The sequence below is a fragment of the Myxine glutinosa genome, chromosome 11, assembly GCF_964187855.1.
Source record: "Myxine glutinosa chromosome 11, kmMyxGlut1.1, whole genome shotgun sequence".
NCBI classification, from domain to species: Eukaryota; Metazoa; Chordata; class Myxini; order Myxiniformes; family Myxinidae; genus Myxine; species Myxine glutinosa.
In genome coordinates this window covers 117203196-117221303 of record NC_136271.1, presented here as the reverse complement: position 1 = coordinate 117221303, position 18108 = coordinate 117203196, and the positions used below count along the sequence as shown (strand labels likewise).

Here is an 18108-nt window from a genome sequence, read left to right as displayed (position 1 = left end):
TTCTTATGTTTAATTAGCATCTCAGATTGGAATTATTGGAGCTTGTCATTGGTATGCATGAGCCACACAAGCAGGTCCCTTAATTGGCCTAGAGTTGGCAACCTGTCTGTCAATTGATTCAGAACCCCAGGGATAATTCCATTACTAGTAGGGACTTTCAGTCTGGGCTTGTTCTGAAGCAATTCCAGTGTTGCTTTGGCTGTATGCTTGGGGTCATTGTCCTGTTGGAACATAAATCTTCACCACAGTCTAAGCCCAAAGGTCTTTTCCACTCTGAAGCAGATTCTCCTCAAGGATTTGCCTGTATTTGAATCCATTGATTGTTCCCTCTATCCTTACAATTCTCCCAGTCCCTGCTGCTGAAAAGCATCCCCATATCATGATGTTGCTACCTCCATGCTGGGATGGTGTTAGATGGGTGAAGAGCTGTGCTCGGTTTCTGCCAGACGTAGAGCTTTGCATTCAGGTCAAAGAGTTCAATTTTCGTCTCATCAGACCACAGAATATTTTGCCTCATGCTCTCAGTCTTTAACGTGCCTTTTTATAAACTCCAGGAATGCTGTCGTGTGGCCTTTTTCTCAGGAGTGGATTCCATCTGGCCACCCTCACATGAAGCCTAGATTTGTGAAGTGCTGCAGAGACTGTTGCTCTTCCGGCAGGTTTTCATATCTCAGCAAAGGAACTCTGGAGTTCTGCCAAAGTGGTCATTGGGTTCTTGGTCACCTCCCTGACCAAGGTCCTTCTTGACCGGTTGCTCAGTTTGGTCGGATGGCCAGCTCTAGGAATAATCTGGGTAGTTCCATATTATTTCCATTTCCCAATGATGGAGCTCACTGGAAATTGTACTCTTGTGAACTATTAACGCTGGAAATTGTTTTATACCCTTCCCCAGATGTAAGTTATGCCTCCTATCTATGATCGATGAGTTTCTGCTCTAACATGCAGTCAACTGTGGGACCTTATACTCCGCTTTGACATCATGGTGTATTGTGTGCAGATCAGTAACAAAAAAAAGTAAATTTAATCCATTTTTAATTTAGGCTGCAACACAACAAAATGTGAAAAAGTCAAGGGGTGTGAATACTTTCTCAAGCCATTGTAAATGTGACATAACTTTTGTAACACACGTTCTTTAATGTCAGGGCTCCAGAGATGGCCATTGCAGATGTTTAGCATTGTTGTCCTCAAACAATTTCCTGACAGACACAGCAGAAATGGTTGAGTTTGACACTCCCACTACCCTCCACAAGAAATAGTTGAGTGTGTTTTAAAGGTTACATCAATTGCACCACCGTGAGGAAAGGCTACCTGAGAAGCAGCTTGTGTTGAGTGGCGAGCCATACGTGTGAGCACTTGGAGAAATGCCAGCACCACAGCGGGGCCTGGTCGCAGCACCTCCAAGATGTAACGGATACGCTGCAGCAGTTGTGTTTGCAGCAAACCCTGTTGGGAATCCATTGCACAGAATCCTTCATAATAACATATGAGCAAACAAACATAAGTCAATTTAATTAATACAACCTAAATGACCAGAAATACTTCACATTCACACATCACAATCAGCTAGTCACTTCACTATTCGCAACTTGTTGATTACCAGCAGGGGGGGGGGGGGGGGGGGGGAGCACTTAAAACACTCCCAGGCACTCACTGATGAACCTCTGAAAGTTTGATGAAGATCCGTTCAGCCATCTTTGAGAAAAATGGTGACACACACACAGACCAACATCTCTCTTATATAGTAGACCAGCCGAAAGCACCCGGCGTTGCCTGGGTTCTTTTTGAATGAATTTACTACTATAATTCAGCTTTTACTGGCGGCCGTAGAAGATTGACGACTATAATTCAGCTCAGCTTTTAATTGTGAAATGGGCCCAGCCCGGCCGAAGCGGCCTCGACCGGCCTCACCACTTAGCCTATAACCTTCCCGGGGCCCGTCCCGACATTTTTAGTTCTTTTTGAATGAATTTACTACTATAATTCAACTTTTACTTGCGGCCGTAGAAGATTGACTACTATAATTCAGCTCAGCTTTTAATTGTGAAATGGGCCCAACCCGCCCACCTCGCCTATAACCTTCCCGGGGCCCGTCCCGACATTTTTTGTATTGGAGGTTTCCTCCTATCTTTCATCGTTCAGGAGATTAGCTTGCACAGACAAACAAACAAACAAACAAACAAACAAACAAAAACTTTCTTTTAGATATATATAGATGAGACCATAGTTTAGGATGACATTACCAAGCACTTGATACAGATTTGTAAGACTTATTCCTAGAAATAACAGAAACATGTTTTTGTTCCAAATTTGTATGCATCTTCCAGGAGTTCCATAAAGAGTAACCAGTCATAGTGTTTAGCTTTGAAGCTCTATGCTGGGCACTGTATTGTTACCCTGCGCTCACGAAGCGAAAAGCAGGGTTAGGCATTCGGTTGCGTACGTGTGTCGTACGTGTGCCGTGTCTGCATTTTAAAAATTCATTTTCTCGGCAACCGTTGGTCCGATTGACAGGAAATTTTACCGTAGGAGCACCTCTGCCTGCAGATTTTTTTGCTGATAATTATGACGTCATAGGTCACGTGGTACGGACGCCATCTTGGAAAAACGTCACACCTCTATATCCCAAACCGCCTAATGGAAAAATTGAAACATAGCTCATTGTCAAGTACACCCCATGGGGAATAAGATATGTTAATGATGATGTCATAGGTGCCTCCATTATGACATCATAATTCAACAAGTAAAACGCTTGATCTGATCAGTATGAAAAAAAAAAAATTCCTCTGCAACTGTTAATCCAATGAACACGAAATTTTCAGAATATGAGCGGCTCCTCCTGTAGAATTGTTCTAATGATAATTATGACGTCATTGGTCACGTGGTACAGGCTCCATCTTGGAAAAATCGAAAAAAGTTGCACCTCTATATCTCCAAAACCACTCCATGAAAAAAATTGAAATATGGCTCACTGTCAAGCACTCCCCTTGGGGAATAAGGTATGTTAATCATGATGTCATCAGTACCGTAATAATGACGTCAAAATTCGGCAATTACAACGCTTGATTCGATCAGTATGAATTTTTTTTCTCTGCAATTCTTGGACTGATTGATACGAAATTTTCACCACAGGAGCGCCTCTTCCTGTAGAATATTTTAATGATAATTATGACGTCATAGTTCAGTGGTAAAGGCGCCATCTTGCAAAAAAACAAAAAACTTTGCCCCTCTATATCTCAGACCCCGCTCCATGGAAAAAATTGAAACATGGCTCATTGTCAAGTACTCCCCATAGGGAATAAGATATGTTGATGATGATATCGATGCCTTCATTATGACGTCATAATTCGACAAGTACAACGCTTGATTCGATAAGTAATGAAAAAAAAATTCCGCTTAGCAACTGTTGGTCCGAAGGACATTAAATCTTCACCATAGAAGCGCCTCCACCCGTATAATTTTTTTAATGATAAATATGAAAAAAAACCCTTAAAAAACAGAAGAGTTGGCTTGCACCATGTCCTTCTCAAGACTGTGCAGGGTAAGTATTCTATGAATACCATCTAGTTCCATCAAGTAATGATTACCACAAAGATATCAGATAGATGAGCTTGCCTGACTTACACCAAGTCTTCTTGATGGGGTACCATGTTGCTGAAATTACAATAAACATTCCTTTCATGCTGTGAGGCGCATAGGGAGGCCAAGGCAGACTAATTTGGCTCAGGCGTACAATCCTGGACGGGTCGCCACTCCAACACAAGATACTTGAATGGATTATTACCCCAGTAAGCTGGTACTCATTTTGCTGACCTTAGATGACAAGCTGAGTCAACCCACCTGGTGTTATTTCAACAGCACGACAAGGGCACAAACTTAAGATCCCAAGATCTTAAGCCAGCCACCTTAATCATGAAGCCCTATCGATGACAATGACTGCATGTAAGAGTCGCACCCACCTGCCAATAAATAGCTTGCTCCAGCATGCCGATCACGTCACCTAACTCCTGTTCATTTAAATGACATTTTTTGAAGAAACATCAAATGAGAAATGACAAATGTTCATAACAATATGACAATATGCGGATGATGGGATTTTGATCAGAAAATGTTCGGACACAATGACGAATAATGCCAGAAACATTCATTGCCTGTGAGGTGCAAGGTGTCGGGGTAAAATTGGATAATTGTCATCTCTGGACCAATCAGACAGCCATTGCCAGGAGCATGCTGGGTAAATGCATCATGTGATCTAGCTGAGTTAGGCCAGGGATGATATGCTTGCTTGTACAGGGTTGGTAAACGAGCCATTCTACTGCTGGGGAAAAAAAATTGTTCTTTTGTGCTGAGCTGGCAAAAACATGTTTTATCTGTGGTTTGACCTTGTGCAAAAATGTGGAGCCAAGGGTCCGTTTACATCAGCTTTGTTCTTATCTTATGTTTCAGCTTTCCCTTTTATCTTCCTTTCTCATAAAGAACTTGAGTATATATTGAATGTTGTCTTGAGTAGAATTTATCAGATCTGCTTGAATCTAAAAGCAGAGATCTGCTTGAATGGTATCAGACATTTCTCTCCGGACATACGTAATCAATAAACATTCCCTTGTCTACTGCGTGTTGTCTGTCATATTCTGATATAAAGGAGGACAGACTCCCACAGATTGGTGCAAGCGAGCAAGGCTCACTGGTTGGATGACAGAGCGGGGTCGCCTCCAAGCGACGGGAACCACCTGAGGGGCCCAATAACTAAGGTGAGGTCTTTCTCTACTAGTAGGTGGCTTGCCGTCGCTGGGTGGCGTGCTCCGCTCTTGCCAAAAACCCAAGTGTGAGTCCGAACAAAAAGGTAACAGTAAAGGACAAAAGATAAAGAATTATTTATTGATGGGGGGTTCATGTCGTTGTTAAGGAGGCGTGTGATAGACAATAGAAGAACGGAAAAATTATTCTTTGAGGACTGTCTATTGATAATCACAGCAAGGGAAATAGAGCATGAGGATGGAAATAGTGAGGGCAAAGCGGATAACTCTGTGGAGCCGGAGGTTGGATTTTGTACGGGATACATGTGGAAAATACATGGACCAGGAGTGATAAGGGATGTGAAAGTATGGAATAAGTGGACACAAAGGGACAGCATGAGGAAATCCCAGTCGAAGGATCATTCAGTAGAAAATGCATTGAAAACTTGCGTAAGGAGTTGGAGAAAAGAGCCAAAGCTAGAGGAACTAAAAGTAAGGTAAATTGGCAAGTATTTACCTTATGGATGGAAGAATGCCTCTGCAGAGAGGAGGAATCAAAAAGGGCTAGCTTAAAGGGTAGCCTAGAAGCAGCTAAAAATACCATTGGAGAAGTGCAGAAATTACTGCCAGCATTGGCAGAGGGCTTGTCACCTGCAAAATCAAGGTCGGCAGGGTCGCAATATCCCAGTGAATGGAGGACCGAGAGGGACAGGCACAGTGGAGGAGATGCGAGCTGGTGGCCACCAAGGAACAGGGTAAGGGGACCATTATAGGTGCCTTTCCATGTTCTTTGTATGCTTAGCATCTGTCAAAACTTGCTCTCTTCGCAGTGTTCTGACTACACGGGTGATATGATCTGGAACAAAGAGCTGAATCATTTTATTGGCAAAAGGTTCAGGGAACCTGGGCCGGCGAAGGGATCTGGGATCTCTATTGGAACTGGGTTCCACAACTTGGTCGACGAGATGGTCCGTGTTTGTATTTGCATCTGGAGGTGTATCTGTAGCTGCATCAAATTGTATATTGGTTTCAATGTGAAGTGTTGTACGGTTTCAATGTATATTAAAAATGTGTCGTGTAGCATTTGAATTGGATTATTTATCGGGTTAAGGGTTGTATTAAGGTTAAGGTCAAGGGTTGTATTGCGTGTCTGAATGAGGTATGTGTTCGAGGTGTGTGTGTGTGAGTGGCTATTGGCCGATGAGATTGTGTGATACTCTGGTTTAAAAAAAAATATATATACATATATATATATTTATATATATGCATGCATTGAAAATATATATTATATATATCTATATATATATATATATATATATATATATATATATATATCTATATATATATATATATATATATATATATATATATATATATATATATATATATATATATATATATATATATATATATATATCTTGTTTCGAACAGAAGCTGCACACATGAGTTCAGACAGGCATGGTCATGTTTGAGAAAATAAAGTGCTCAAGAGAAGTTGTTTAAAAACATTCCATTTTTATTGGCACGTCTTGGGAGAAATGACCTTGCAGTCCCGAGCAGAGTGGATTCTTTGAAAAATGCGGCTCCTCGGGCCTGTATTTGGGATTAAGAGTGCTGGAGTAGGTTTTTTGTGATTTTGCGTGTTCAGATTAATCAGTCTTAAGAATAGGTAATTTCCTGTACTTTTTTTGGGGAATGTGAAGTAAATGATTTATGTACACTGTATTTGTTTGTTTTAACCAAAGAACAGATTTTATTGAAAGTGGGTTCTTGCATGTGCCTAGATGGGAAGAGAACGTCGAATAGCGTGAAGTATTTTTGCTGTGGCAAGTGTTGGTTTTAAGATGGATGATGGAAAGGTCTTGAAACCGATGGATAAAAGAAATGGTAACGGGAAAAATGGTTACAGACTGCTATTTTTGCAATGATGGGTGGTCATCAAATGATGAAGGCTTGTATGGGGATGCAACCAACCGGAGGGATCGATTTCTTCCACGACAACCGACTGAGCCCTGTCTTGTGTAGTGATTGGTCGGGGTTTAGTGGTTGGTGTTGTTAAAATCGATAATATTTTGATTGGATTTTCATTACGATGTGGATGTCAGTTTAAGTATTTGTAAAATGTCTGCTTGGTTTAAATAATGTTCATGTTTGATATCTTGGTAAAGGTGTTGTATAAATTGTTTGTATATGAGTTGTATACTTATTTCGGTTCATGTTTGGGAGATAAAGGTTCATCTGACGTTGTCTGTTGATTGGAAACGTGACGGATACTTTCGACTTGTGTCTGTGAATTGTGGAGCTCCGATGATCAAATATTCTCTGAATGAGTGTTGGTTCTTGAATATTTGATGAGTTGTGGAACGGTTGTGGTTGAGAAGCCGATTGGTGCTTCGTGGGATTATTGAAGCATGGCATTGTTGCACTGTTTGAAAAGAACAGGAAAGTGGGTGCCCGTGCTAGTAGCATAACATTTACTTTGAAATCTCCGGACAAGTAATGGGAGGAAAGATTTTATGGACCCCAAAGTGTCTTGTGCGGAGAGAGAAAGGGTGGTGAATTCATTCGATTTTGGTCTGGGGTTCTGGATTTGAGAGTGGTTTGGTTTAAAGTGATTTTTCTCGAATGAAAAATCACCGAATGAGAGAATATGATATGATATTTCATAACGTTGTTAGACAAACTCATGGGTTGGTGGATGTAGAATTGAAATATAAATGTAAAATTTTACTATATATAATTATATATGTATATATATGTATATACACTTACTTTTTCCACATGCGAAATTTGCATTTATGTTTATTTAAATTATACAATGGACTACAAAATGTAAATGTTTCATGATATTTGTTATATTATACCACCTTTATCTATCAATATTGTTGAAATGAAGATCAAATAGCTGTATGTTGAAATATGTTGAAAAAGTCAAAACTTTACATGGGGTGTACTTACTTTTTCACGTGACTGTATATACACTACACATGCAAAATGAACTACACAATCAAAATTTTATGAATTCCTTCAAAAGACAGCAAGGAATGAACACAAAGCAGCATCAGTATGGATCAAACCTTATAACTGAGGGTTCCTGTAATTTGCAATCTGGAACACACCTGGATAACATCAGAACGTGCCACGTCAGTGTCGGTCTTCTTTCCTTCATGTTGTTTGAATGTCTCTTCGTTCTTATTCTCGTTCTCCAAATCATCATTATCATCATCATCCTCATCCTCAAACTCCTGCTTCATTGGAGCCATGGGGAAAGTTGAAGATCCCAGGTACCAGCAAAATAATTTGTCCAAATATTCCTAGAATGCACACCAAGGCACAAAATCACTTCTTATTTCTACTACAGTTAATGAAGCACTTAACAAAGATGGTGGTTGGATTACAAAGATGGGGATTGGAAAGTGAAAAATCAATCAGTAATGCTCTCCAGTGAAGCATAAGTGGAACTTATAAATATGGTGTAGTTAGCTCAAGTATATCATTCATCAGCATGTCCAACTATGCGACTGAGCAAAAACAAATTGTTGAAAACCGAATTAATGTGAGGTGCATTTTAATCCTGCAAGAAAATATTCCCTGCCTTTAAAAAAGCAACAAACATGAAGCAGTTTAGAATTTTCAGTTAGTTTGGACAAACCCCTCAGAAGAACAACTCAAAAGTACTCATAATTGCTGATTTCACCTCATCAGATGGACACACAATGAGGTTGCAGAGAGATTGTGCAGCGGCAGCAATCACAGCATCACTTGTATCATCGAGAGCAAAGCGAATGATGAATAAGAGGCCAGCATCTAAAAGAGTTCGAAGCAGGCTGCCCTGTACCTTCTCGGTTAGTTCTCCAGCTTGAGCCTTAAACAGCATAACCACAAATCTGAATTACAAAAGGTCAAGACAATCTAGAATCGTAACTCATATTGTGTTGTTGCAGAAAGGGAATTAACAAATAAATAATTCTGCAATGATTTAAAAGAAAAATACTTGTCGACATGATAGCCGTTTGAAAATCCATTCATTCAACATACACTGCACAGACAGCAGTGAGTGGAACATGATGCATTTAGGCTACCCTTTGATAATGCTTGAGTAGCCAATGAAGGACCCACAAAATGAGAGATAGCTGCCTCCACAGAAAATAATGGAAATGCAATTAGTTGCAACAGTATATCCTTAACATTAGGCTTTGGGTGTGGCCTTACCTGGGAGATTATCCGGCCTAAAATCTGCAATGCCAACACTCGTTGCTGGGTGACCTGGCTTCGCACCAGAATGAAAAGCTCTTGCAGCGAGTATCCAGCACACTGAACACACGTACACGTGCACGCACAGAGCACACAACACACAATCAATATAGTTTCTCTGTTGTCATAAATAGTTTGTTCAAATGTTCAACTCAATTTTTATTGCTAATTCTCAATTGCACTGGTGTGTCCCAAATTTAGTATGGCAGAGCCTTCACTTGTCTAATAACCCACAAAATTCTAGTCGTGTTTAATCAATGAGGCATTCACTTGAAGATTACAGACAGCTTATCCTCATTCTCTCACCAAGTGATCTCCGAAAGGATGATACAAAGGTGGGCAATTACCATTGAGCTGTCTAGCCTGGGTTTGATTCCCGACCCAACTACAAGACACATTATAAACTGTCGGATTGGTGCTTCACATGCATCAGAAAGCATACCATTCCATGGATAGGCATCGAGCTGGGTGGCTCATTTGCAACAATTAGTTGAATGAATGAATGAATGATCGTTTTTGAGGCAATTTTCCCCGCTAGAGCGGGGGTTAGCCTTGCGGGCCCCATGACAATCATGGTTCCCTGTTTGAGGCAATGTTTTTATGGCCGGATGCCCTTCCTGACGCCAACCCTTGGTCACGCTCTTACGATGCGAAGGGATACGGTGTACCTATTCTGAATCCGGGTACACACCGTGATCATTCATCCCAGCAAGCTGGTACTCAATTTGCCGACCTCGGAAGGATGACAGGCTGAGTCAACCCCCCTGGCGTTAATTCAGCGATCGACCGGGATTCGAACCCAGGATCCTAGGATCCCAAGCCGGCACCCTAACCGCCAAGCCAACACCAGGCTCTGGATGTTGATGCAACAATTAGTTGATGGATGAAAAATATCCTTTCTTTCGTGAAAAGATGACAGGTAATCACCGACACCTCTGAACAAATTCCAAATACCTGGCCAAGTCACCTTCAATTGAACATCAGATGTGGCCAACTGGTTCATGAAAGACTTGAGCGAAACCCTTTCTAGAGTCAACTGCAGTAGGTGGGAATAATTGGGGCGACGAAAACGAAGTTGTAGAAGTAGTAGAAGTAGAAGTAATAGTAGAAGGAGAAGGAGTAGTAGTAGTAGAATAAGCAGTGGAAGAAGCAGTATAAGTAATAAGGGAAGCAATGGAGGAGGTAGTATAAGTAGTAGTAGAAGTATTAGTTGAAAAAGTAGCAAAATAAGTGGTGGAGGAAGTAGTAGAAGATGTAATAGAAGAAGTAAGTAGTAGAAGAAGTAGTAACAATGACTACTACTACTACTCCTACTAATAATAATAATAATATTTTTTGCTGAGGCTATACTTGATTATTTTAGGTCATCTCGTCTCGATTCTCGAAGAGATGAACTTATAAAACGGGTCGTGATATCCGGATGTCTGTCCGTCCGGTCGTCCATCCATTAAGTTTTTGCTATTTTTGCTACTCCTCCCTCATCACCTGGCTGATTGCTCTGACACCCAAAACAGCCCTTATACTCAATGGTCCGGTCCGCAGGATCACTCGCTCTTACATTTTTATATTGAGGATCATAGGAGCTCCCAGGGGTTTACCCCCTGAAGCTTCAGATCCCTACTCATACCTTATTTAGCAACCGATTGCTCGGAAATCCGATACAGCCCTTCTAACTCAATGGCCCACACAATCGCTCAGGCTTCAGTTTTTCGATTTTGGATAAATGGGGCTCCCAGGAGGTGTGAGGAGGGGTGTTACCCATTGAAATTTTGGATCCCTACTCATCCCTTATTTACCAATCAATTGCTCTGAAAGCCGGTACAGCCCTTCCACTCAATTGCCCACACAATGACACAGGCTTTGATTTTTCGATTTCGGATCATGGGAGCTCCCAGGAGGGGTTTCCCCCTGAAACTTTGGATCTCTATTCGTCCTATATTTACCAACTGACGGCTCTGAAACCCGATATTGTACAGCCCTTCTACTCGATGGTCCTCAGGATCACTCAGTCTTACATTTTACTATTTCGTATTTTTCAAATTCGGACCATGAGGGCTTCAATGCGGAGTTACCCCATGAAGCTTTGGATCTCTGCACGTCCCTTATTTATCAACCGAGTGCTCTGAAACTCAATACAGCCCTTCTACTTGATGGTCCGCAGGATTGTTCCATCTTAGATTTTTAGATTTCCGATCATATGGATTTTCAGGGGGAGTTACCCCATGAAACGTTGGATCTCTACTCTACCCAAATGGTGAACAACCTATGGTGCAACTATTGGGGACGCCTCTGCGGTGGTTGTACCCCCCCAACGCAAGTCAGGAGCCAAATCTTCCCCATTCTCTTCCCTGCTTCCTGGATTCATTCGGGTAGAACGGTCATAGTCAGAGTGCCGATCGGTCCACATGGACCAACCCCCCCCCCCCCTCTGTCTCTGTCTCTGTCTCTCTAACTCTGTTGTGGCCCTGACTTGTTAGGGCAGGGGTACACCACCCTGGATGTGGGGGATCTCTGGGTTGCTCCTGTGAGATCGATAAGCTGTCCCCGTGCCACAGGCTTGGTCGAGAGAACTGTCCGGGGTGAAAGAACAACCTATGGTACTGCCAAGTACCTCTATGGTTCTTAGGCTCGGGAGACTAAATAACCACAATACCTCCACATAGCACATCCTTCAACATTCCTTTCTCAATCTCAGCCATCAGCCCTCATACCTCCTGTACACTTTCACCTCCGCACCCACAAGCAATCAGTGATTTGTACGAATAAAAGAAAAACTCAGCAACTGTATTTGTACCAGATCATTTGAACAAAATTAAGCACTATTACTCACATTATTTTTGTATTAATAGGACTACCAATGGAGCAGCTAGAACACATAGCAGATCAGGACATAACAGAACGAAAATAACAATAGAAAGAGAGTAGGAGCACACCAAAAGAAGACTTGAAAACAAAGGGACTCTTGGAGAAATAATGGACATAGGGAAGAATGGGAGCAAGGTGCGGACACAGAGGGTGAACACCATGGATACATCCGCAAACTCTCAATCACAGAAGTGGAAGAAAACTGGAAACTCGAAAAGAGGTGAGAATTCTAGCAATGTTATTACCTCCGCCACCAAAGGTGGATGGAGGTTATGTTTTCAACACTGTCTGTCTGTCTATTAGTCTGTCTGTGAACAAGACATCTCAAAAAGTTGTGGATGGATTCGGGCAAAATTTGGCAGAGAGGTCGTGTATTTGACACAGACGAAATGATTAGATTTTGGTGAAGATCCAGATTCGGATCCGGCTAGTATAATTTTTTAAGTGATTCTTCACCATTGGGAGATAGGGCTAAAACGATATATAGCAGGATGTATCAAAAAGTTATGGACGGATTTGGACGAAACTTGATGGATCGATTGGGTGTGTGACAAGGACAAATAGATGCGATTTTGGTGAAGATCTGAATATGGATTGGGATATGAGAATAATTTAATTTTTAATTGATTCTTCACCATTGAAGGATCGGGCGAAAACCGATATATAACATTATTATATTTAAAAAAGTTATAGATGGCTTATGACTAAACTAGGTGGATGAGAGTTGATTAGGTGACAATAACAAGCCGATTCGATTTTGGTTCAGGTCCAGATCCGGCCTATCATTAGGACACAAAACAAACTGTTTAGCCTGGCGGAGGTATGCGCTCTACCGAGTGCCGTTCTAGTTCCATCATGAAACATGGGACCAAGGTACGAGCAGGAACATCAGATACCTCAGGTTCATCTCCATGGTGATGCAGGCCGAGGTGCGTGGGCAGCTCAATGTCAGGAGGAACCACAGAACCTTGAAAGTTAAATCGTGCTTGCATTTCCTGCGAACAGGAGAGCAATATCAGGAAACATGGAAGTGGTAACTACAAAAACAAAACTAGCACTAAAGAGTCGGAGGTAAAAAGAGAGAAACAGCCATTATACTCAAGAAAGAAAGTTACTCCAAAGGTGCCCAATACCCCCAACCTACCTGTGATGTACGTTTGCGTCGGGGAGAAAGCTGTGGCATCTCCCTTAGCCACTCAAGCTTCTCAGTTTCCAGTTTGTCCATATGCAACCAGTCTAGTGCAGGTCTTAGTGGTAGGCCAGCAAAGGCCTTATCTGCACAATGAAACAAAAAAGACAGATGATGAGATGGTGCAAAGGTTTATTTTGGAGACAGTAATTTGATAACTCGGATGTATGGCAGAGATTCAAAGCTGCTTCGGTTCTCTTTGATATCAGAAAGCACTATAATTTCCCGTCTATATCTTTAAAAGGAAATCATCAGAAAAATAGAACAAATCATCATGAAAAAGAAATCATCAGGCAACCACACATATCCAAGTTGGCCTCCAAAGCCAGTCATCAGCTGCGCATCCTCCTTCGTCCAAAGTCCTTCCTTGCCACACCTGAACTTTTATCTACCTCCAAGGTAGATAGCTTCATGGAGTACTGCTCTTAAGGTTTTGCTTATGGGGGAGGGGATTGTGCCCATGACCTGAACCTGGGTACTACCAACACATATGCAAAATTTGGTGGAGATCAGCCCAGCCTTGTTTTTTTATGATTTTCAGATGTACGTACGTACGTACATACATACGTACATACATACATACATACATACATACATACATACATACATACATACATACATACATACATACTGTCCTGTCACCAGCGATTAAGACCGCTGGATGACGAATAGCCAAACGTTCTTACTCACGAGGCGGAAGCCGAAGATGGCGATTATGAACACGCGCGAGATGGAGACTGCGAGACATTTACCTGAACGGAACGAAAGCAACACGACAGTAAATTCAACAAATAAATTAATGACAATAAAGCAAGGTGTTGGGCTAGCGGCTAGGGTGCCGGCTTAGGATCCTAGGATCCTGGGTTCGAATCCCGGTCGATTGCTGAATTAACGCCAGGGGGGTTGACTCAGCCTGTCATCCTTCCGAGGTCGGCTAATTGAGTACCAGTTCACTGGTAATTCCCTGTTTGTCGTTAAAGGCGGCAAAAAGGGTTGGCGTCAGGAAGGGCATCCGGCCGTAAAACATTGCTTCAAAAAGGGGACCGAAAACAACAACAACCACGGTTCCCGAAAAAGGCCAACCCCCGCTTTGCGGGGAAAAATGGCCTCTAAAGGTGGTTTTTTATATATAAAGCAAGGGGTGAAAATATCGAAATAAATGTTGAGGTAAATTAAATTCCTAACTGAGGTATCTCCACACACTTACTCAAATGCAATTACACAGGGAAAAGGTAAGAAAATAAAAAGAAATCCCCTTTCAGCACTTAGCTGGTCCCAATGAGTTATTTTGGTGAGGTCGGCAGTGCAAGGTGGCTCGGAGCCGCTCGCGTGGGAAACTCGGCCAATATTGCCACGTCGAACGCCGCATGTTGAAGGCACTGTGGGCGCCCACCGGGGATGAGGCAAGTCGTAAAGACGGCCCTCTCGTTTCCCCACCTTTTTGTCCTGGGGACGAACAGCACGGCCTTCAGCTCTCTGGCAGAGCATCACCGTCCAAAACCTCCTCAAAATCCGCACACAATTGTCAGCACCAAGCGCACAAAAATGGCGAGCTTCTTGTCCAAAACCAAGAACCAGCGTCTCTCGAAGCTTCTCGGTGACATCACACCGACCAATGGCGAAGCTCTTTCCAAATCACCCCATTATCAGCCCACGACTACTGGGCCAATCATGACCTTCAGGGGAGTGGCCTGCCAGCTCTTACTCCACCTCCCCATCACACCACTCCACTCCAGGGGCGTGGCCTTTTTCCTTATTAGGCCCATTGGGGGGTGGGGCTTGCCCCGACCAGCTCTGCTTGGGTTCTTGCCAGCGTGGTAAATGTTGCTCAAAGGAGGTTTTCATGGCCGGCGTTGTCAGCAAAATGTAAAGGGAAAGATTACAGAGGGAAAATCACGTACTGGAGAAAATTAGCCTTAATCCCTATAGCTAATTAGCACTGCTTCACCTCCCACCCCGACCCCCCCCCACCCCGACCCCCCCCCCCCCCCGATGTGAAGACACAAACAATCTTAAGCTACAGTTTCCCTACTTAAGTACATCTAGATTTCTCCGACGTGTCCATGGTCCATGCTACAATTTTACAGCTACCTTCCCTACGGTATCCTTTCACCTACACCCATAAACGTAACAATACATATATACATACATAGATACAATTGCCTTATTTAATACTAGCAGAAGAACCCGGCATTGCCGGGTGGGGGAGGGGAGGGAAACGGAGGGAGGGGGAAGGGGAGGGGAGTGGGAGGGGAGGGAGAGGGGGGAGGGGGAAGGGGAGGGGAGGGAGAGGGGGGAGGGGGAAGGGGAGGGAGGGGTAGGGGGAGGAAAGGGGAGGGGGAGGGGGAGGGAGAGGGGAGAGGAGGGGGAGGGAGGGGGAGAGGAGGGGGAGGGGAGAGGAGGGGGAGGGAGGGGGAGAGGAGGGGGAGGGAGGGGGAGGGGAGAGGACGGGGAGGGTAGGGGAGGGGAGAGGAGGGGGAGGGGAGAGGAGGGGGAGGGGAGGGAGGGGAGGGGGGAGGTGGGGGAAGGGGAGGAGGAGGGGAGGGGGAGGAAGAGGGGGGAGGGGAGAGGAGGGGCAGGGAGAGGGAGGGGGAGGGGGAGGGAGGGGGAGGGGGGAGGGGAGAGGAGGGTGAGGGAAGGGAGGGGAGGGAGGGGGCCAAATATCAAGTACGTGAGCCTCTCCGTTTAGGAGTCTATCGGTAACATTACACACACACAAACTGTGTTTTATGTTCAATGGTCTGGCGGCGGGGATGGAACATCACGTGATAGCTCTGAGCGAATCAGTGCGCTGCTCTGCCACCGGCTCAGATTCCGTGTATAATATTCCTCGCTGAAATGCGCTGAGGTAAATATGAATAAAAATATGGATCTCATCAAATATTTTTAGGTAGGCCATGTCCTTCCCAGGCTCAATGGCCATGTCTGTGCCAAATATCAAGTACGTGAGCGCCTCTCTGTTTAGAAGTCTATCGGTAACATCACACATCACTCTCACCACACTCACACCACACACACACCACACACACCCATACACACCCATACACACACACACACACACACACACACACACACACACACACACACACACACACACACACACAGTGTTTTATATATACACAAAGAATTAAGTTAAGCACCCCCCCCCCCCCCCCGTTTTTGTACAACCTCGCACATTACAAGTTTGTTGTCGTCAAAACAGTGTAATATACCCATGATATTGCTATATTTTCTGGAGAAGTGATATTATGGTCACATAAAAACATAACAATCATGCCGTTTTCAATATTTTATTCTGAATAATTTAAGGTGAAATTTTTTGGGAATTTTAGGCATATTTTCACCTCAATTTCAGTATGGAGCTATAGGTCCATCACGGACAGTGTGGATGACGTTTATGTTTTCTAACGTACAGTCATTGTTCTGAGAAGACCTCTAGCGATCTTTGCGTCAATAACGTGTGTAGGACCCACGTGATCGGATCACTGACTCAACCCTACGTCTCATAGACCCTGTAAGCCGTCGTATGCGTTGCTGTGGCAGGTTGAACCCCCTCGAGCACGTTTGGGACATGTTGGGACGACAAATTGCGAAGATGGTCCCTCCAATAGCCAATCTGGATGAATTGGAACGTGCATTACATCGGGAATGGAACAACCTGCCACAGCAACGCATACGACGGCTTATAGGGTCTATGAGACGTAGGGTTGAGTCAGTGATCCGATCACGTGGGTCCTACACACGTTATTGACGCAAAGATCGCTAGAGGTCTTCTCAGAACAATGACTGTACGTTAGAAAACATAAACGTCATCCACACTGTCCGTGATGGACCTATAGCTCCATACTTAAATTGAGGTGAAAATATGCCTAAAATTCCCAAAAATTTTCACCTTAAATTATTCAGAATAAAATATTGACAACGGCATGATTGTTATGTTTTTATGTGACCATAATATCACTTCTCCAGAAAATATAGCAATATCAATGGGTATATTACACTGTTTTGACGACAACAAACTTGTAATGTGCGAGGTTGTAAAAAAACGGGGGGGGTGCTTAACTTAATTCTTTGTGTATATATAGATAGTGGGATAAAAGCTGAGGCAGGAACATTACCATCATGTTTCTCCTTGATGAGAGTTCCTGGCTTCTCCTCCATAGTGCTTGTATGAGCAACCTGTATTTGACAACCAGAAGGCTCAACGAACGTTACTTTTTTCCTGCCCTTGTTGCCATCACCAAGGCATGCATCCGTCTTCTCACTCTCAGCATTCATGGGAGATGGAGCTTTACGTGATCTCATGAGGGCAACCAGTTTGGGATCTGGACATTTAGTGACAATTGGAATTTCATATTCAGAATCGCAATTTAATTCAAAAAGGCAATTTTGTAAAAAATATAAATAATAAATATTAAAAAGGGAACATTCATCAACATTTAAGTGTCAAAATAATAATAATAATAAATAAATAATAAATCCTCACCGAGCTGAGCAAGCAGCTTTTGTTGAGCCTCCTTTATCTTGGCATCCCCCATTGAATGGAGCTGGGCTTCATTTTCTTTGTGAATGCTTTGAAGTTCACGCATTGCATCTGCCGTTCCCAGGCCCTGTCCTGTGACCAAACCGCGACAAGCTGTGCCCTTTATATCTGCCATCTGTGACATTTCTGCAACACCACAAAGACAAAGACAAAAATAATATGGATAACAGCTCTCTCTGGTAGAACATCTCTCCCTGCAATGCTTCAGTGCTGCCAAATCAGTGCCGTGGCAAGGATCACACAGAGTTGTTTGCTTTTGGCTTCCTTGAGATAGTCAGGGATAGAATTTGGTAATTTCCTCAGATTGCCAGAGATAACTTGCCTATTCTTCGCAAAAGATAACGTGGGTGTTGAAAATTAAATTATAATCACCCAGGAAATATAATCAAACAATTCAACCCTTTCAAAGAGGTTCAGTCACTCAAACTCTTAGGTCTCACTCTCAGCCATGATCATTCTTGGGCAAGCCACATTTCAAAGTTGGCTTCCAAAGCCAGATGCTGACTAGAAATCCTCTGTCGTAC

The 18108-nt window shown here is 43.2% G+C and overlaps 1 protein-coding gene across 3 annotated transcripts in view; it reads right to left on the bottom strand.

Annotated features, from left to right (window-relative positions):
- The window catches only part of RPAP1 (RNA polymerase II associated protein 1), a 93018-nt gene that overhangs the window by 60657 nt on the left and 14253 nt on the right, over positions 1-18108 (bottom strand). For 2 of the 3 annotated variants that reach the window (XM_078787069.1, XM_078787068.1), the window contains exons 6-13: positions 17528-17710; positions 17160-17366; positions 12997-13127; positions 12749-12847; positions 8946-9047; positions 8431-8598; positions 7853-8047; positions 1309-1443 (exon numbers count right to left, since the gene is read on the bottom strand). In XM_078787069.1, the coding sequence (XP_078643195.1) occupies positions 1309-1443; positions 7853-8047; positions 8431-8598; positions 8946-9047; positions 12749-12847; positions 12997-13127; positions 17160-17366; positions 17528-17710 (1220 nt within the window). Of the gene's footprint in view, positions 1-1308; positions 1444-7852; positions 8048-8430; positions 8599-8945; positions 9048-12748; positions 12848-12996; positions 13128-13727; positions 13794-17159; positions 17367-17527; positions 17711-18108 lie in introns of all 3 variants that reach the window. The other variant, XM_078787067.1, reaches the window with a different exon arrangement.